At 37.3% G+C, this 20,699-nt stretch overlaps 2 protein-coding genes across 2 annotated transcripts in view; one reads left to right on the top strand and one right to left on the bottom strand.

The window, feature by feature from the left end:
• Smad5 (SMAD family member 5) overlaps window positions 1–8,791 on the top strand; it is a 41,596-nt gene extending 32,805 nt beyond the window's left edge. Inside the window, exons 5-7 of the mRNA XM_026398153.2 lie at window positions 1,498–1,719; window positions 3,810–4,066; window positions 5,742–8,791. Coding sequence (XP_026253938.2) covers window positions 1,498–1,719; window positions 3,810–4,066; window positions 5,742–5,885 — 623 coding nt within the window. The 3' untranslated portion in view covers window positions 5,886–8,791. The remainder of the gene's footprint in view (window positions 1–1,497; window positions 1,720–3,809; window positions 4,067–5,741) is intronic.
• Window positions 8,792–20,124: 11,333 nt separating this feature from the next.
• Smim32 (small integral membrane protein 32) lies at window positions 20,125–20,436 on the bottom strand. Its single transcript, XM_077796981.1, has one exon. It carries the CDS (start codon window positions 20,434–20,436, stop codon window positions 20,125–20,127), a length of 312 nt encoding a protein of 103 aa, XP_077653107.1.
• Window positions 20,437–20,699: the final 263 nt, after the last annotated feature.

Here is a 20,699-nt window from a genome sequence, read left to right as displayed (position 1 = left end):
ACTATTAAAGGTGATTCTGGTGAGGGCTGAGAAGTAAAAGAGAGCTTTAAATAAACCTTCTATTTTCTTAGGGAATACATAAATCATGTATAGAATGTTAGTACAAATATAGATGTTTTACCAGGCTGATTCTTGTGAGGGTATAGACCTAAAAGAGGAATGTATTATTAGAAAACAGAAAAAAGGCCATCCGTATTGTAAAGTGACAAAGAATTTGGCTGAATGGTGTTAATGTTCTAGTGTATTATAGGAGGTAGAACTTTTGAGTTACGAAATTGGATATTTAGCTGAGGAAATTCCTAAGTGTTGAAGGAGTATCCTAGTTCCTACTGGCTTCTCAAGAAAAAAATGAATTTGAGAAGGAATTGTTAAGCAGCAAGGAATCAGAACTTAAATGATTTGGAAAATTCTCATCCTATCCATATTTCAAAAAATAACTTAGTTTTGCTCACCTGCCATTTGATAATGATATTAGTGTGGGTATGAACCATGGACCTAAACAGCCACTTCAGCAGAAGCAGTTTGACCTGAAGAGAACAGAGATGGACTGGAGTTTAGTAAGGCTATCAGGTTCCTTAAATTCTGTGGCAGACCAGATAAGCTATTTGACTGTAAACTTTTATAATTCTTCAAAAAAGAAGAATTCCTCTGAAGCTGATTCAGAAATCATCAGGATGACTGGTCTGGTTTCAGCAGGCTGAATGACGTCATGAGGGTACCTGGAGACTGGAGGGTGCAACTCCCTACAACACAGAACTTGGTTTAGTTTCACATGTTACAGTTGAAGGGGAATTCTGCTGTGGGATTTTGTCTCCTGTCTCACCTTTTTCTGATTTTCATAAGACTAGATTTTAGACTTTATAGTTTTTGCTGAAATAAGTTAGGAGTTTGAGTCCTTTGAGATGTAATGCGTGTATTTTTGCATGCCAACAGACCAAATTGTGCCCTAACCCCCAATGTCATGGTGTTTGGAGATGGGGCCTTTGAGATATAATTTAGATGAGTTCATGAGAGCATGGTTCTCAGGATGGAATTAGTTACCCTTATAAGAAGAGAAACAGAAGTGAATCTTTGGATCTTTATGAGCACACACTGTGGAAAGGCCATATGAGCACCCAGCTATTTACAAGCCAGGAAGGGAGCCTTTTCTAGATATCAGACCAGCTGACACCTTGATGTACTTCCCAGTATCCAGAACTGTGAAGGGAAAAATTAATCCACTTAGAATATGATATTTTGTTAAGGGAGACTGAGCAGGTTAAGTAAGATAGTTGCCTATCTTTGTTTTCCTAAAATTGCTTAAATTGTCATATTTAAGTCTATTTCTAGTATTTTTAGATATAGGTTCAAACCAGGAAGGACAGTGATACTTAAGTGAAATGTCTTGTTTTCTTTCTCATGTAGCTCTTTGGGTTGGGTTGAAGATTAAACACATAGTGAATCTGGAGTTTTGGATAATCACTTATTAAACTTCTTTTCTGTCTGATTTGTTCACAGATGTTCAGCCTGTTGCCTATGAAGAACCCAAACATTGGTGTTCAATTGTTTACTACGAATTAAACAACCGCGTTGGGGAAGCTTTTCATGCATCTTCTACTAGTGTGTTAGTAGATGGATTCACAGACCCTTCAAATAACAAAAGTAGATTCTGCTTGGGGTTGTTGTCAAATGTTAATCGTAATTCAACAATTGAAAATACTAGACGTCATATTGGAAAAGGTAATCATACATTCAGTTGAATTCAGCCCGTTTTTGTATTGGCCATGTGCCACAGTTTGTGTAAGGAAGGTGCTGTAAACTTACAAAGAATCTAAAGGCCTCTGTCTCATGTTGCGTATACTAAAGAATGTATTAATCAAATAAAGATATCATGAGTCCCCAATTCCTTATCTTGTTTAGTTTTTCTGCTTAAGTACTAAAGATCTGAAATCATTATTTCTTTGTTTTTTGAGTTACCCTGACTGGAATATAAACTGCACAGAAATTTATCATGTTTATAACAGTAGCTAGGACAGTGCTTGGCTCATGAAATATACAACAAATGTATTTGTGGAACACATGACTGCTAGTGAAGAATGAGGATTTCATAATTATGGTATTTGTGGAGCATCTTCAATTGAGATATAATGTGTAAGAATTACCATGATGTTGGGGGAGTGGAGTTAGAAGTGGAGAATCCAAGTGTGAATGTCGAAGTTCTTTGGTGGCTTTATTATCACCCCTCATCTTTTAAATTCAGGAAGGTTTTTTGTATAATTCATCCTGAAATATAGCTGCCACAACAACTATATCACACTGCAATGAGATGCCAGAGTCTCATGCATGCATCAAGTGGTCAGGAAGGAAATACATCCCAGGTAGAGTGTATTGCATATTTCTCAAGAAGTTTTGTTTTCACCTCTTGCTGCTTTTTGCTTTAACTTAGGAGGGTCTTACTACAAGTGGAAACAAAGGCAAATAAATATAATTATGATGGCATTTTTTTATAGAAGAGGTTTTTTAAAATATTATGGTCAAAAATAGGTTGAATACAAAGTTGCCATTCTCTTTTAGAGTTCATTGCCTACTTGCCATGATGGTGTTTTTTGTTTGTTTGTTTGTTTTTGGTAAAATGTCTTCCTTGTATGCATTGATTTCCCACCCCATCCCAGTAAAAATAATTTTAAGTGAAATCTATTTGGTAAATTTTGAATTTCTAAAATTAGTTGTCTTTTTTTTCAACATACTATTCTAGGATACTTTTGTTCATGGGTCATTTTTATTTACTCAGAAACAAAGCTGAATTTTTATTATTATAGTCTGATATAATTTTATGACTTACTTGTGTGCAGAGAGATATGTATATTCAGGGATGATGCTACAAAGCACTGTGGTGGTGAAAAGTTGTCCATCAGTAGATAGTAGATTCACCTAGAATTATAAGTGGCATTTAGAGGATATATACAGTAGCAAATTTATATTTTGAAGCGTACTAGAATCCTCAAGATTGCTTAAAGTGAAAGAGCAAGTTTTTGATTAATAGAATGTGGTACATTCACATTAAAAAACAAAGCAGAACACCCAACCTTCCACACAAACACACACATAAAAATTACATAGGAACATTTATATAAAATTAAATGCATTTAAAAAGGTTCAAAAGGATATCCACCATTTTGATATCAGTTTCTACCTTTAATGAAGAGAAATTTGAGGTGATAGATATGTTGGAAAAATACCAGCTTTAGTTACACAATCTAAATTTTTGTATTGAAACTTTTCATGCATTATTTTTATACATACACACACACACAGACACACACACTACACATATATTTTAAATATGTTAAAAATAATTTGAAATTACCAAAGTAAAATGTCTGCAATTTAAAAACTCTTGCGGTGACCTGAAAGTATATATGCACCTTTGGGGGTTTTGTTTGTATTTTTGTTTAATACTGTTGTCCTCTGTTAACAAAAAGAAAATACAAAACTATGCTAATGACTGTTTATTTAAAGGATTCACGAAAAGGCAATTTTATTTTCTTAACCATCTCTTTCTCTATAATAGAAGATTTGGAAAAGGAAAACAACTTAAAAGTAGATAACCTAATCAGCTGTCAGCTTCAGGCTTAACTTAGTTATTTGAGGACCATGTTAGACTTAGGCAGACATTAACCTCTTCATTATCTTTGGCAGCAGAAGGCCATCTAGTGGTTGCTTGTATCTGAAGATAGTAGAGAGTTTGCTATGAACATCTCCGTATTTTGGTTATACCATATAATCTCTTTTGCTTTGTTAAACTGACTCATGCTACTCATCTTTTTAAGGTGTTCATCTGTACTATGTTGGCGGGGAGGTGTATGCGGAGTGTCTCAGTGACAGCAGCATATTTGTACAGAGTAGGAACTGCAACTTTCATCATGGTTTTCATCCCACCACTGTCTGTAAGATTCCCAGCAGCTGCAGCCTCAAAATTTTTAATAATCAGGAATTTGCTCAGCTTCTGGCTCAGTCTGTCAATCATGGGTTTGAGGCAGTCTATGAGCTCACAAAAATGTGCACCATTCGAATGAGTTTTGTTAAGGTAAGTGTGTGTGATCTGTATTGAAAATATGTATGGGTCACTGTAAATATGTATGTCTATAGGTTGTAATAGAAAAATTGTTAAAGGTGGGCATTACTTTCAACTGGATTTACTAGGTTCTTAGATGAAATCCTTGAATTTATGATTGTAAACATATGGTAAGTCTAAGGTAACTTATAATCCAGACATAAAATGCATGATTGATATTGATTTTGATATTGAACAGGGGTTGAGCTTACGAAGAATGTCAGTTAAATGATTAAAGTATTGGAAAACATTTAATATTAAAATTGCTTATTGAGTCCCTCAGCATCAATAGTTTTGATTATTATTAGATTCTATTAGACTGACTTGACAATTATTTGGAGTTCTAAAATTATTGTCCTTGAACTGAGCTTTGTTATTAAGAATTTGCAAAGTTCAAGTTCATCATTTACCCTCTTGGCCTGATTTTATTCAGTATTCCGAAGATGCTTCTTGAAAAAAATTTGAAAAGAATTTGTGATATATTTAAGAAACCTATACTATATTCACATAGTCCATAAAGATTTTTAGCCCAAGAACAACAACTGTCACATGCCATGTGTGAATTTTTTCTTTTTGGCATTCTCTCCCTATCTAGTGTTTTTTTCCTTCCTTCCTTCCATTCTTCTATCCATCCATCCATCCATCCAGTGTTTTCTTGATGCTTTACTGTAGATCTGATGTGTACATTGAATTATCAATCACCCTAAAGTTATTTCCCCTCCCTCTATACAAATGAGACTTTTGCATATTTAGTTTATCTGCATTACCCATTTTCCTCATTGTTTTTCCTCTTTCCTCCCATAATTTTCCTGGACCAGGACTAGAATAAGCACTAACACAGAGAGTTTGATAAATCCAGATGGAAGAAAAGTGAAAAATTTCCTTTTTGTTTTTGTTTGTAGTTTTAAGCTAGCGTTTTAGTTCATTTCATCTCATTAATTTCCCAGCTTTACGGATAATGGCTATGTAATCACTACATTAAATTATTTATAAATGTGTTTATCAGTATCTACAGTGCCTTATGTGACAGGAAAAAAATAAAAACAAAGCAAAATTTTAAAAATATCAAAACAAGTCAGACACAGTGGCACAAGCTTGTAAATCCCAGTGACTGAGGAGGATTGAAATTTCCAGGACAGCCTCCGCAACTTAGCGAGGCCCTATCTTGACAAATAAAGAGTACTGGGGATATAGCTTAGTGATAGAGCACTCTGGGTTCAATCCCTAGTAACAAAAACAAAACCTGAAAACAAAGTTTTTTGGTCATATAATCTGACATAAAGTTACGTGAGGCTATTTATGGGTTTTATTTAATCCTAATAAGTGAGAATATATCTCATAGCAGAAATAAATAATATTTTAATTATGAGATATTGTACTGTATAATGTTTCTAAAATTTAAAAAAATGCTGAAACACCTGGTGCCATGCGTTTCTATTAGGAGAAGTATATGTTGTTTAAAAATTCATATATCTCTGAACATTGTAAATCTTATAATTCCATGGTGAATATCAAGATTGGTTTTGTGATAGTTATTTAAGTATTCTGTATATCTTTACTGTTAAACTATCTGTTTGTTATTATAATTGCTTTAGACTTGTTAACAACTTCAAGAGAGATTGACTATGATATCTGTTCATTTTCATAGGGCTGGGGAGCAGAATATCACCGACAGGATGTTACCAGCACCCCATGTTGGATTGAGATTCATCTCCATGGGCCTCTTCAGTGGCTGGATAAAGTCCTTACTCAGATGGGATCTCCTTTAAATCCCATATCTTCCGTTTCATAGTGCAGAAATATTCTTTTCAATTGTTATTAGTGGACTTATTTTAATTTTAGAGAAACTTCCAGTACAAATACTGTGAGCTGACATGGAAAAACAGATTTTATAGCTTTTTTTTTCTACATAATTGTGACCAACACATTTGTATTTTGTGATGAATCTGCATTTGTTTGTATTCATGTTCTTGTGATTAACTCTCAAAGGTATTGTAAAAGATGTGGACTAAGTATTATGCCCCTGTTCAGAATTTTGGTGTTGATTTTAAACTGGAACATGCTTTAGTTTATCATCCCAACAGGTTTTTTATTTGTTAATTTTTAAAAAATATGCATCACATGATGAAAAATTATAGTATAAGAGGTTATAAATAGAGAAAAATAGTCTTCCTTCTGTTGATTTTCCAGAAACTATACTTCTAACAATTTCTTTGTCCCACCAACTTTAAAAAAGCTTAACACATAGTTTTTAAAAGCCTATGGTAGGGGCTTAAAAGAAACTCTAAAATAATCTTTTTATTTGATGGAACACTATGCACTGCTCTAACAAGTAGTGTTCAGTAAAAGCGAAGTGAGTTTTCTAGATGACATAAAATTTACATTTATATAGCTAAATGTTTGTCAGTGTAATGTGACTTCATGCTCAATATCTTTTGTAAAACATTTCCTTTTTAAAAAAAAAATTGCCAAGTAATTGATCTCTAGTATATGTCATTTACTCAAAATCTTGTCATAAATACTACTTTTTAGCTAGTGACAGTGCATGCACGGCCTTGTTCAGCTATGTTTGCTGCTTTTGGCCCTGTTGCAAGGATTGTAATTTTGACATGCATTAATCTTTTATTTTGCACTTTTATGGGTGACAGTTTTTAGTGTAACCTTTGGTAAAACACTCAAGTGACTTGGACTTAGATGCTTATCCTCAATTCCTTGTTACCCCTTTTGTATTAACAAACTACAATTTATAGTTTACAGTTTTAGAAAGTTATGCCTTTTTCTAGTATTTTATTTTCAATCTAGGTTATAAGATTGTTCTTCTATACCTCCAACTAAGGTGCCTTTTTAATTTCTACAGTCTTGTGGGTCTTATTAATGTTGGAAAATCATGTACTTAATGTCATTGTTCTCACTTGTATTGGTCTCCCCATGCAAGGACCTATGCGCTGTAGCCATAGGAGGCTCTCTGATTGGGCCTCAAGGGTGAGGCTACTGGTCTGATATTAAATGAATCGGCAATAGGTGTTGGGATAGCTGATTTCAAAACATTCACGTATCAAAGACTGTTCTCTCCTTATCATCAATGCATTTTTTCTATTTTTTTAGTATCTACATGGATGCTAATCTCCCAGAACACAGTCTTCTAAAGGAAAGATGACAACTCTAAAATATCCATTTAATCAATCATGATTTGGCTTTGAGTACTATTAACCACCTTTTCTAGGGAATAGTCAGATGGACATTTAGTAATGGCACAAGAAAGCAGAAATTATTTTGAAAAGAAAAATGACCTAATGTACCTAATCAGAAAAAGAAGCTTTGTTTTCTAGTGCCTTTGTAAGTATCTGGAGCCATGCCATTCAGCTGTTAAAAATGTTATTTTTGATTTGACTTTCTGCTTTGCCCTTTCTGCTTTTATGAGGAAAAAAAAAACACAAAAAATATTTTTTTAGGAAAGCATTTTGCTATTCCTCTTGCTTTCTGTGTCATTATTTATTGCTTTTTCAAAGTGCAGCCATTGGATGATTTTAGTGCCTTCAGGTGAAGTGTCATTTGTGTTTCAGCTCAGAATTCTTTGTTGGGTAAAAAGAATAATTTCAGACAAGTCACCTGAGCCTTCAACGTAAGTATTATGTAACATGTATTCTAAGTTGTATGAGCCACATGAAAGAGAATTATTTGTTTAGTGATAGAACTTAGGTATTTTTATCATTCTTTAATTAACAGGCTCATGGCACAAATTTATGAAAAAGAATTCACTCAAGTTGAATGACAGATACATATAATCAACTTGAGTGATTATTTTAGTCATCAAATTATTTTATAGATGTTTTTAGCTGCAAGTTAAAAATTGTTTTGTTTGTAGACACCCTGTTCCAGCTTTTAGATATTTAGCAGGTATTATGTGATTGGCTTTTTCTGTGTGTTTAAGAAGTATTATCTTGTGAATGACAGTACTGAAGCTGTTAACTGTTAAGAATTTCATGAAGTAGAAACCTGTTATATTTCCTAAAGATTGTAAATTTTCCACCTGTGGCCTTTAAACGAAAATTTTATTCAGTTCCGCTATTCTTATAAACCCTAAGGATATATGTATATGTATGTATAATATATACATATATTATACATACATGAGATAAAAATTATTAATAAGATGAAGACAGAAAAAGCAAAGTAAAATTCTGGCTAACAATAAGAAAGTATCTCTAAAAGAAACTATTTCAAAAAAGTACAATATTAAGATTTTATTTAATATTAGACTGGTTTATAGTCAAATTTGCAAGAATATCAGCACCACTACAATAATCACTTTTTATAGCAGATAGACTATATTAATACATGCCAGTTAAAAGACAGAATCTGGGAATACTGAAATTGCAGCCAGTTTGGGAAATGCAAAAAGCAGAACAGAATCAAATTAATCTCATAATGAATTAAAAGTAACAAGATCTTGATTGCCAAAAAAGCAGGTTATAAGAAGTGCATTTGACTAACATCTTATTGATTTCATGGCTAATATATGGAATATAAACTAGTAGGCATGTTACTGATCTACTGATTTTGACACTTTTCTCTAGAGAAAATTTAAGGAAGACATCAAAAATGTCAAATACAGGGGCTGGGAGCATAGCTCAATGGAAGAGAGCTTTCCTAGTGTACTTGAGACTCTGGGTTCAACCCCTGCAGCATCACCAAAAAAAAAAAGATATCTTCATTAGAATATAATATAATATATATATATATATATATATATATATTTTTTTTTTAACATTTCATGGTTGCTGTATAACCCAGCAGTTGAACTGGCTGTGTTGCTGAGGTGAAACCCAGAATAAGATTCAGTTCAACAAGTTACACCTAGTATTACAAATTTATGCTTTTCATAACTTTTGAGAGTAAGACGTCCTTTAGGGGATGTAAACAATTACTAAGTATTCAAATCTGAAGGCTATTGTCAAGATAAGAACTAGGGTTCACCTTATAAAACCTTCCCTGTTATTACCTGAGGGTACCTGTTAGAAACCGTTCCTTCCCTTGTAATAGTGTCCTTTTGGAGGAAAAGGTTTACAAAAAAAACAGAATCCTACTGATAGCAGAGAAACTCTAAAAAGTTTGGTAGTATGTATTAAAGTGCTGCACTTGTGTTATAGAGAACATCTCATACTCCAGTCTAGGTCCATTTTTTAATACTTTTTCTAGTTATTTGCTTAATGGTACTTTGAGTTACTGTCACCTTTCTCATTTAAAATATATTATCCTTTTTACTTCCTGAAGAAGGAAGAATCCTTTGATAATTATTGAATTCAGCCTTCATTGATGAGTTGCATTTTTGGACCTATTTTAAGAACTCTTGATGTCTGGAGTCTGAATATAAGTGTTCATTCTGATTTTTTTCATCAGCAAGATAAGCAAGTATCTTTTAAGGTGAGACAGTGTAGTGGTTTTAGAATTGTTTAATGGTTTTTATGGGAGTGAGTTTTCCTAAGTGGTTTTCTCAGATATTAACTAAGACAGCTTTTTGGAGGGTAATTTTCCTTTTGCTGCCTGTTCTCCCCAGCAGCATTATTTGAACAACATTATTTTCTTCATTGATAGAGGTGAGATTCTTGAATGTACTTGCAAGGCATTTTTTTTTTCTCCCCTGCATAAACAAATCTTGCTGGAGAGAAATTTGGATAATTGTTTTAGAATTCAGTGGATTGCAGTTTAGTGTGTCCTGATTACAGGAGGTAACAGTATTATAAAGCCTTTGTTAAACTTTTACAGAAGTTTGCCTTCCTGGCTGTGGATGATGGTCAGTGGTAGACATTTGCTAGCATGTGGGAGACCCTGGATTAGATCCACCCATGGGTGGGTGGGAAGAAAAATAAGATGAAACTCATCTCCAAAACAAAACACAACAGCATTATAGTTGAAGTGACACTCTAAAATTAGGTAGTATACCCAAACCAATAAACAAGATTTCATATATTCTGGTTTTGTTTATTGTTATTTTGTAAGAGTACATGCTGTAATATTGTTGGTAGCATTTGCTGTAAAATAAGTAATGAGTTATTTTGTTGAAAGGAGCAGGATCTTTGATCGTGGCAGAGTGAAAAGGGTTTTATGGTTCTTGTCCACATGACTCAGTTCTTAAAATTTCTAAAATAATCATGAGCCATTATCATTTAAGGATTTATTTGAAGTTGCTGTGATTTTTAAAAGTTCAAAATTTTGTATAAATAAATCCCCACCCCCTATTAGTAGATAGTACCTGTCTTAAAACTAACTGGTGTTAGCTATAAGAGAACTCCAGTTAGGCCAAAGAATCCCAAGTGTTTTGTAAAAGAAAATCTTATAGGGTCAGATTTTCCTGTATAATACTATTGGAAATGATGTTGCTTTGATTTTACTAGAGGAACTCTTGAGGATGATGGTTGGGCTAGAGATATTCTTTTTAACCTGGTTGTTTAAAGTTGCAATTTAAAATTCACTTATTTTAAATTCGGTTAAGATCATTGAAACTGAATGTATGTACTTACCTGCACTCTCTTTAAAAAGATCTTTCATATGTAAATGATAAAGACCAAACCAATGGCTGCACTGTAGGACTGCTTCTTATTTGTTCTTGTTCTGCTTCTGTTCGTGTTATAGAAAATGAAATTGTAGCATGATGCTTCAATTCTGCTATCCTTTTGATACTTATAAAAATGTATTAGGTTTTACTATACTGTGCTTTTCAAAGCCATAACTCTTAAATTTGTTTTTGCATATTGTTTGCTAATACTTTATTTTAATAAACCTCAAAATCTGCTTAATGTGTCTTTTTTTCTTTTTGGTAATTTTTTTCTGATTTATGTTTCATTGAATGGAGTTATAGAAGAGGGATGGGATTATCAGTTGTTAAAACCTGCTGAATTATCTGTGTGCTAGTGATAGAAAATATGATATATCATGCCTTTTCACTAAGCATGAGGGTGGCTCAGTATAATTGATTGTTTTTCTTTCTCTTTGTAAGGGAATTGATGTGTTTTTCTTTGTTATGTTTTGATAGAGGATTTGAACCTAGACTCTGGGTTTTTTTTAGTTTAATCACTAAATTTTCCTTCTCTAGATGTCATTGTAAATGAGAGGGCTTGGCTGGGTGATTGAGAGGCAGAATAGGAAGACAGCTTTTACAGAGCTGACTCTAGAATCTGCATTTGAGTCCTGCGCTGCATACTTCTGTGCCCTTTTGCAGGTTGCTTAAGGACTCTGCCTCAGTTTTCCTCATCTGTAAAATAAAAGTTTACTTTATAGAAAAATGAAGTAATAACAAAAAAGTACTTAGAACAACCTAGCATAAAAGAACTCATTTAAAAATTAATATCTTTTATATTTCTGTTATTTCTGTGATTTAGAGTAATTATTTCTGAGGCTGCTTGTCCTTGGTAGATCAACACTTGATTTTCTACTTTGTGAATTAGCTGTGCTTTTAGTTTCTGATTATCCTGTTTTGAAAAAAATGTAAATCATAGACTAGCTTTTTTATCTCCCTCTCTGTGATGCATACTTTTACCACCCTCTGGATTACATACACAACAGGTACAAACTCATTCCAAGTGGCTGGGGGCAGGGAGTGGCATGCACCCTGACTAGAAAAGTAGAGAAAGCTAAACTAAATATTTTGAATCAAAAGAATAAATATGAAAGCTCTTATTCTTTTCTTTAGAGAAAAGACTTCATTACAAGAATCAATTACTGCAAATCAGTTCATTCTGTCATTTTCTTTGAAAGGCATTTAGTGAGGTACTTGGTAGCAACTTCATTGGCTATTTTAGAGGCATTCCTTAAAAAAACAACAACAAAAATCACTTTTCCTGGCAAAAGATTTCAGATTTAAGATAATTAATTTTCAAATTGCTGAAGCCCAAACATTCAGATGGTGAGTTCAGATGGTGAGACTCAATGACTAGTACTATTCCCTATTAAAATCCAGAATGCAGTTTTGTTGCACTTCTCTATTTTATGAACATTTATAAGAAGTCTGTCAGACTGGACAATGCCTATAAGAAAGTAATTATTTAGAAGTTTATCATAGTCTGTATATGGTTAGAAGGAGGAAGTATTTTAAAAAAATCTTCCCACAATTAACATTATAAAATATTACTGTGATTTTTGTTGTCAGATTTATAATTCTTCAATAAACTTTTTTTTAAAAAAATTTTCAGCCTCAATCATTTTTATTGCCATATTTTGAAGCTTAGGATAGTGGGGCTACTGGGAAATTTTAAAGAAGAGCTTTTGACCAGCTTGCTTAACCATCTCCATCTTACAATATGTTAGATGGGAGGTGGGAAAGGGGCGATTTTAATCTGGTGGTTAAGACTCTTAGGATCCATATTGTACCAAGTTATGTGAATATAATTCCTAGTGAGGCAGTTTATTCATGTTTGGGCATGGATTTTTGAAAAGCTCCTTAAACTTCCTTAATCTCTTATCCCTTCTTCATCCAATAAATCTCACCCATTAGCTCATTTAAAAAAATACTTTTATCTGAGATAAATGGTAAGGATTTACCAGTCCAGAAAAGCATAAACTAAAACCTTTCTTCCAATAGCTAACCACTAGACATTTACGCATTTACTTTTGTTTGTTTGTTTCAATACTGGGGATTGAACTAGGGCGCATTTTACCACTAACTAAAACCTTTCTTCCAATAGCTAACCACTAGACATTTACGCATTTACTTTTGTTTGTTTGTTTCAATACTGGGGATTGAACTAGGGCGCATTTTACCACTGAACTACATCCTAGCCCTTTTTATTTTGAGGTGGGTTCTCACTAAGTATTTGAGAATCTTGCTAAGTGGCTGAGGCTAACCTTGAACTTGCAGTCTTCCTGCCTCAGCCTCCTGAGTCACTGAGTGACTGGTCAATGGTGTGTGCCATCATGCCTGACTATGCACATTCCTTTCAAACCAGTTCTGGTAGTCAATTTGCATTTTTTTGTTTGTTTGTTTGTTTTGCATCTGTTTTAATGTTCTTTGACAAGTATATAGCTGATCATGGGTGGGGCTATTGCTCCTTAATTTGAAAGGATTCTCAGAGAAATTGGCTTGGTTTCCAAGTCTTTCCTCCTATATAACCAAGAGAACATTCTGCATAGATTTTCTCACTATTTCACACAAAATATATCTCTTTACCCTTTTGTCACCTCATGAGAACATAAGATCTAAGGACAGAGCTTTGTCTCTCTACTAGAGCAGTTCCTGACACGTAATAAGTCAGCACACCAGGACTTGTTGACTGAGCAGAGTGGGTTTTCCTTTTTAATATTAGAATTCACTTTTTTAAATGTAATATGACAACTGCTAGTTGAATTGATTCTGGCTCAGTAATTTATTAGGTCTCATTACCATACCTCATGAGAAAGCTGGAAATTCAACTAAGAAATTATAACACTCTTAAATTCTTTGTCTGTGAACTTTTGGGTCAAGTAATCAAGTTCCTGAATTTTTTGCTCAGATAACGTATTAAAATTGCCAGTCGAGTTGGAGCTTTAACCTGTTGACATTTAACATTTTTCCAGAAAAAGGAGAAAGGACAGTTTCTTCAATGTAGATGACAACAGAAAATAACCCAAATGGTGCACTGTATTTCAGAGCTTACAGAGGTGAGGGTTTTAAGAAACAAACTTGTAGTTTGATTTTGGTGTCCTGGCCTAGGTCCCATAATGTTCTTCCCTGACTATTGTATGTGACGGACAGGCCTTTTGCACTCAGGTGAGCCACTTTGGGGAATGCCTTTGAGAGAGAGAACATATGACAGACCAAATATGTGACTCATATTTTGCACTTGAGAATAAAAGATTATTTTGCCGAAGAGTGTGTGTGGGTGATATAAGGGAAGAAATTTGGGAAGAAGAAAAGCACTGGGGTCTGGAGGGCTTTGACAGATTTTGCCCCCATCTATAGTTGTGTCAATATTAATTCAAAGCATAATTAATGGTAAACATTCCCTGATTGCCTTTTCTTTTTACATAAACTGTGAAATGTGGTTTTCATTAACCTAGAGTTGTTTAGGCCAAGTTAGTGGTGTCAGTGGATATGAAGATGATGAATGCAAGCAGAGATTTACAATATATAAATAGTTCAGAAATGATGTTCATACGAAAAGGCCCTTTATTGTGTGATAAACTGCTAGAAATTTTACAGATCCCTATTCTCCCCTTCTTTAATTGTAGACCACCTACATTCATCTGGAAAACACATTTTTTCAGTCCTTGGGGCTTCGAGTTAGGTTAAGTCATATGCCTGAATTCTGGCCACATGTGACTGAATTCTAGCCAATAGGATATAAGCAGAAATGATATGTGTCACTTCTGCTTGGAAGAGGAATGTTCTTTCTCCTTTACAATGGCTGGAAAGCAGATATGACGATGGGAAGTAGAAGTGGATATGGAAGCCAAGGGATGAAGATTTCAGCGTTTTGCTGCCCCTGGGAGGTTACTGTGAGAAAGGACCCCACAACCCCGCACCACAGTGATATTGTTTCAACTACTTAGACTATGAGCTAGGTGATACTACTTACTCTTTCAGTTACTCTCATCGAACTGTCAAGTGCTTTGTTCAAATCAAGCCTCATGCTAGATTGTAGAGCTGGAGTTGAAGTTCCTGCCTCATTGAAAGCAAAGCTGTAACATAGAGTATTTAATTCCTGGCTAGTTAGGGGTTAATCTGATCAGTTTGGGAGGGTGCCCAAACAGGAGCAGAGAATGAAGGAGACTAACACAGACTCTGCTCCTGCGTTTCGGAATATCTAGGGGTTTTGTTTTGTTTAACCCTGAACAGTATCAGGTTGTTTATTCATTCAATTAATATTTGAGAGCTGTTAGATGTCAAGTTGAGGATAAATAGGATAAAACAAAAGCAATTTTCTTGATAGTTTTTCATTTTGGTTGATGGATATACCTAACAAGGTAAATAAAATGCATAGTAAATTTACTGGAGAATTCTGAGGAAAAGGAGATGTCAGGGTGAGAGAGGAGAGTAATTGCAATTTTAGGCATAGCGCCCAGGAATGTCTAATTAGAAGCTAATGTTTAAGTGCAGAAAAAGGTAAGGTGATATGTGAAGTAGATTAAACAGATTTCTTATTCAAGGCAATTGACAAGCATGTGGATGATATTGCTAAGGTCTGTGCTTTGCTAGGGGAAAAAGAGTATTTCACACAGAAATAGCTAAAGGTACAAACTTTAAAAAATTGCATGTTCTTTAGTCTCTTCAGGAGATAACAGTAATACTTGAGGTGTTGCATAGATGGAGACAGGAAATGTTACTTGCTGACAACTTTGTGGATTACCACCCCAGGAATCTGGCTACTTGGAAGACCAATAAGTAAGGAAGAATTCAAGTCAATGTTCATCTGATAAAATTTTTGTTTAAGGTGGAAAATCAAAGGAGATATGTTCAGATGAAGAATATACAGATAAAGCTCTAGCACTGTTTTCCCACCATGTTGCTTTCAACAAATACCAAGTACCTGTTTTGTGGTTAAAACATAGTTTCTCAAAAAACAGTGAAAAGAAGATGTTGTCCCTGACTTCATATAACTTACATATTAGTAGGAAGAAAAGACATTAGGCTTATAATTGCACTGTCATTTAATAGCTATGATTACAGAGATGATTTGGGGCTATTAGAGATTTTAGGAAAGTCCTTTTTGAGGAAGAAAGATTTAAGTATAGTTCTAAAGGATGAAAAGGCATTAGCCAAAGGAAGGTGAAAGAAAACATCTTAGGCAAGGGAACTTAAGGACCAAGAAGGCCACTGTCACTGTAGCCTGGAGTACAAGAGGGATGTGAGGAGATGTGGATGGGGCCAGATGATTCTAGGCCTCATAGGCTAAGGTTAGGGTTTTGTTTTTAATCACAAGTACTAGGAAAAACCATTAGAGTGGAGGCTGCTGGAGGCAGATACCATGATCAGATGTGTGTTTTGATTGGATATGTAAAAGTGAATGTAGGGCTTTGAGGTAGGGTGGTGATGGTGGAGACGGTGTGGATTTGATGGGGTAGAATGGAGTGCAGGTGATGATTGCATATGGGAGGATGCAGAAGAGGTTGGCGTTAAGAATGACAACCATGCTTTTTTTTTTCTCTCTCCTTTGGGCAGTCATATGTTGCAATTTATTGAAATTGAGAAGACTGAAGGAGCATCTAATTAAGAAAGATGAAGAGTTTTAGACTTGTTGAGTCTGAGGTTTCCTGTGAGATAGCCAATAGAGATATTGAGTGGGCTTGTGTAGCAAGAGTCATCTGAAAAGCAACTGAAGCCATGAGAATGGATGAGATCCAGAAGAGATCTCCAACTCTGGGCACAGTGGCTGTGCAGTGGCAGACCTCTGTACTGTCTTGTGATAGCACATTCCTGAAAAAGGACTGCAAGTCACTGATGGAAAGCAGTTACTGTTTGTACTGCTGCAAGCGCTTCTAAAATGGTCATCCTGGTTAATGATGATTGCTCACATTCAGAGCATTTCCTGTATATCAAACATGAGTTAACACTTCACCTACAATGTCTCACTCAGTGTTGAAAATCCTATGAGGCAGTTAGTATTATTATCTCCATTTTACAGCTGAAGAAACAGGTTAGCAGAAATTCAGAAACATGATGGAGGCCTAGAGTAGATGGTCAAGCTCAGGTCACCTAGTCCCAGGAATCAGCCTTTTGCCTCTCCCTAGTTCCTAGTATCTACAATCACTTTGCTGTTTCAGTTTCCAACCTCTCACCCACCCATCACTTATCAAAAATGTCTTCTCTTTAACCTCCTTGCCTGCTTGTAGTGGCTGGTTTTACCAGAGGAGCCCAGATACCTATGGCAACTCTATTCCTATTTTTAACTTGCCATCCCCAACTGCCTAAAGATGGTTCCAAGGCATCCTGGAATTATTAGGGTAGCGAAAGGCAGGAGAGTGTGTGTTCAGATCTATGTCCCAAATAGCCATCTATCTTAACTTGAGTTACCAGAGCAAAATACCATACACTGGGTGGCTTAAACAACAGAAATTTAATTTTTTACAGTTCTCAAAGCAAGTCTAAGATCACAATTCTGGCTGATTTAGTTTCTGAGGCCAATTTTCCTGGTTTACAAATGGCCAAAATCTCACTATGTTCTGTCTCACTATGTCCCAGGTTTCATAAGGACACTAATCCTATAGGATCATGCATGGCCCCATCCTATGACAATATGTGATCTTAATTAATATAGTTGTTTTTGGAGTTGGGGTTTCAACATAGGAATTTTGGAAGAACATTTGTATTCTTTTGGTCCATAACATGGTCTGAATGTGTCATCACTACATTGTATTTCATTAACTTTGCATATTAATGGAGGGCAGACATGAACTTGGCCATGTCACTTGTTTAGGGGAGAATCTAAGGCTGGATCCAATGTGAGGAAAAACCCACTGCCACTCAGCTAGTCCAACACTATCCTAGAAAAGGAAATGAAGTTACTCAGGTTCATAGTGCTGGCAAACAGCACTCTTACAAACCCAGCTTGCTTTCTAGATTCAAGTTCTATGCAAGTCCAATTACCCAGGAATTTATTTCAGAAGAGTCTCTTCATTTGAAGTGGCCAAGCCTTTGCTGAGGTGGCTGGGGTCACTGCAAAGCAACAGAGATATCAGATACCTTCCAAATTGTATACATCTTAGCACTTTTTGGTTTACTTTAAGGGATCCCAAGAGTCTCCTGGATCACTCTGATTCTGGCTGATAATGGTCTAGGAACTACAAGGGATTTCTAAGCCACTGAATCCTTTCTCCCATGAAAGAACCAGCTGTTGCATTTGTTTGTGGTCATAAAAGGCAATGGGCTTTTGTGAGACTGCATCATGTTTGGGGTTCAGCTTTTCCCATCAGTAGTGCTGCCTCAAGTCTGCAGCTCAATTATAACGATAGCTTACACTTGGGTGGTCACTTTGTACAAGCATTGTGCTAGCATGTCACATTGGTCATACTGCTTAATATTCAACCCTGTAGAACTAGATAGTATAATATCCATTTCACAGCTGAGGAAACAAGCTCAGGTTAAATAATTTGCTCAAGGTCCCGTAGCTATTCGGAGATGAAGCTGGAATCTAAAGCTAGACGGTTAGACTCTAGAGCTTGTCTTCTGACCATCTTTCATACTACCTTCAAGTCTGCCATATGGTGGAAGAACGTCCTGTTCATACATTAGTCTTCTACCTCTCATAATCCCAGATCAAGGCTGAAGGATCCCCCAGATCAACAGCATGTGCTTTTGGTACACCAGCCAGGGGATTGTATTTTGTACATTTTTTCCCATCTAGTCCTCTCTGCAACCAAAGTTGGTGCAAATGAACTGGGTCACCCTTACTCTAGACTGGAGAAATTTGGATATGGTTCCAAAGACTAAGCTTTGGTGCTCTGTAAGATGACCGCAGAATTGGGGTTCTTGGTTTCTATTACACTTCTCCATTGCTTCCCAGAATAGGAACCCGGGGAGAATTTTGTGCTGAGAAGTGGTGATGGGAGCCCTGGCTATTCTTTTCTGTACCCCAAGCTTGGCCTTCAGAATGTTTCAATATCTGACAACCCTTATAAATGTTGCAGAATTGCATGGCTATATCCATCTGGCCAGGGACAAGAGTCCTTATCTTGTTCCAATTCTCAAAGCCCAGTGACCCTAAATGTTTTTGAATTACTGAATTAGATAATCTGTCATTTTTTTTCAGTCAAAACTTCTCTAAGTTCTAGTGTCACATTGAACCAGATGACTCCCCAAAAATATTTAATAAAAAGAAAGACTCCTTAGAATAAGGCTAACTTTGAAACTGGTCAAGGTTATCACAAAGTTCTCTATTCCCTTTAGATTCTTTGAAATTCTTTCTCCTGGAGGGATTTAGTCATCATTTCTTTCCTGTGGGGTTCTCCAGGGCAAGTTCCTGTCTACACGGGAGGAAGTGCCAGAGCGCTGCCCTCTCTACCTGACCTTTAAGCCTTTCTGGCTCAGGATGGCTCTTGGGAGGCTTCAGGTCCAGGGAGCAAAGGGGAGGATGGCGGGTGGAAGGAACTGCCCGCAGAGAGTCTCCAGGGAGTCCTGTTAAAAAGAATTTATTCAGCTGGTCAGGCAGCAATTTTCCCTAGAGACCGTTCTGAAAAAACTTCCCAGAGCAAGTAACTGGGGAAAGCTAGAGAGGAGGAGGAGGTTATCATTAAACTGACCTGGGCCACAGCGGCAGGGAAGGCGGATCAAACTTGGGTCTCTTCCTGCTCGGATGGACCAGCCCTTATTCCCTTTCCCAGAGCGGCGCAACCAATAACCAGAGTGTTCTCAGCGCTTGGATCTAATTCGGTGAGTTTTTATTGTAGAAATGTGGCTCATGGAGATGTGAGATGCTGATCCCCACAGTCGCGCCCTGCAAGTGAGACTGCACCTCTCCACCGAACCCCTCTCCATCTCTGCCCGCAGAAGGAATTGGCTATTTGGACTTAGGCGGGACCCACTGAAACTCGGGGGTCGTGTCATTTCCCTAAGGGGACGCGGTTCTCTATGAACATCATTCCAAGGTCCGGCTGAGTTCACGCTAGGATCCTAGTGGGATCCTCAGTGCCAAGGAGCAAGAAAGGCGGTAGCATCTTTGGGGAGACAGCCACAGGGCCAGGGAGTCGGGACGGGCAGCTCCTGGCTAGTTGTGCGCTGGCGGTTCCTGCCCCTTCTGTGGCAAAGTAAGGAATTCAACCCGTGGCAGGCAAGGCTTCTGAGCCCAGGTGGCACACTGTCTTTCAGGATGATTCCCCGACTGGACCCTCTGTTTAGGGGAAGAAAGACACCCTTTCAGGTACTGAGCTAGGGATCCTGTGCAGCCTCCTAACGTCTCCATCCCTTTTTACTTTCCGGTTGCCTATCTACGTGGGAAAAGGTCTGAGCAAAGTGTTTCCAGGGACCAGCAACCTCCGATGTCAATCCCGCTCTGCCGGGTTCATGCTGGAGTGTCTTGGGGAGGCCAGGACGCGGCACCCGGCGGCCTTGGCTTAGTTCAAAGCTAAACCGGCCGCGTCTTCCAGGGAGCACGGGCGTCGCGCAGCGAACGGTCGTGGGGCAGCGCGGCGAAGGCCGAGTGGCGCAGCTGGCAGCCGATGAAGAGGACGACGAGCGCCACGGAAAGCAGCAGCAGGAAGAAGAGCAGCAGGTAGGTGGGCAGGTCAGGCTTTGTGGCGGTGCCATCCCTCATACCGCGCGCGGTGGCCAGCTCCAGAGGCAAAGCGCCCTCTGCCTTGACGGTGGCTCCTGGAGCCAGAGCACCACCGACCGCCGCCTCCGGGCCGCCCGTGGCGTTGAACACGTCTCCGTACATGGCCCGCGGGTCCCGGCGACCCCAGTAGGACCTCCTCACTTGGCCTCGCGCTGACCTGAGCTAGCCAGCGCTTCCATGGAGCCCTCCTCCCGCCCTGCGCGCAACTGACCAGGAGAGTCGGTGCCTTCCGACCAGAGGGGAAAGCACAGATCCCGGGACCCTCCGCTCACTCTCCTAGGTGCTCGTCTGCCTTTGCCACGCCGCGGTGGACCTCTGCCCTCGGAGCTGCACAGCTCCGTTCCTGCGCCCTTCAAGCTTTCCCT

Source organism: Urocitellus parryii, chromosome 1, assembly GCF_045843805.1.
Source record: "Urocitellus parryii isolate mUroPar1 chromosome 1, mUroPar1.hap1, whole genome shotgun sequence".
NCBI classification, from domain to species: domain Eukaryota; kingdom Metazoa; phylum Chordata; class Mammalia; order Rodentia; family Sciuridae; genus Urocitellus; species Urocitellus parryii.
This window is presented reverse-complemented; position numbering and strand designations above follow the sequence as displayed.

Coding starts and splice junctions, on each gene's coding strand:
- Smim32 (XM_077796981.1), bottom strand. CDS start 20,436: ATGTACGGAGACGTGTTCAACGCCACGGGCGGCCCGGAGGCGGCGGTC.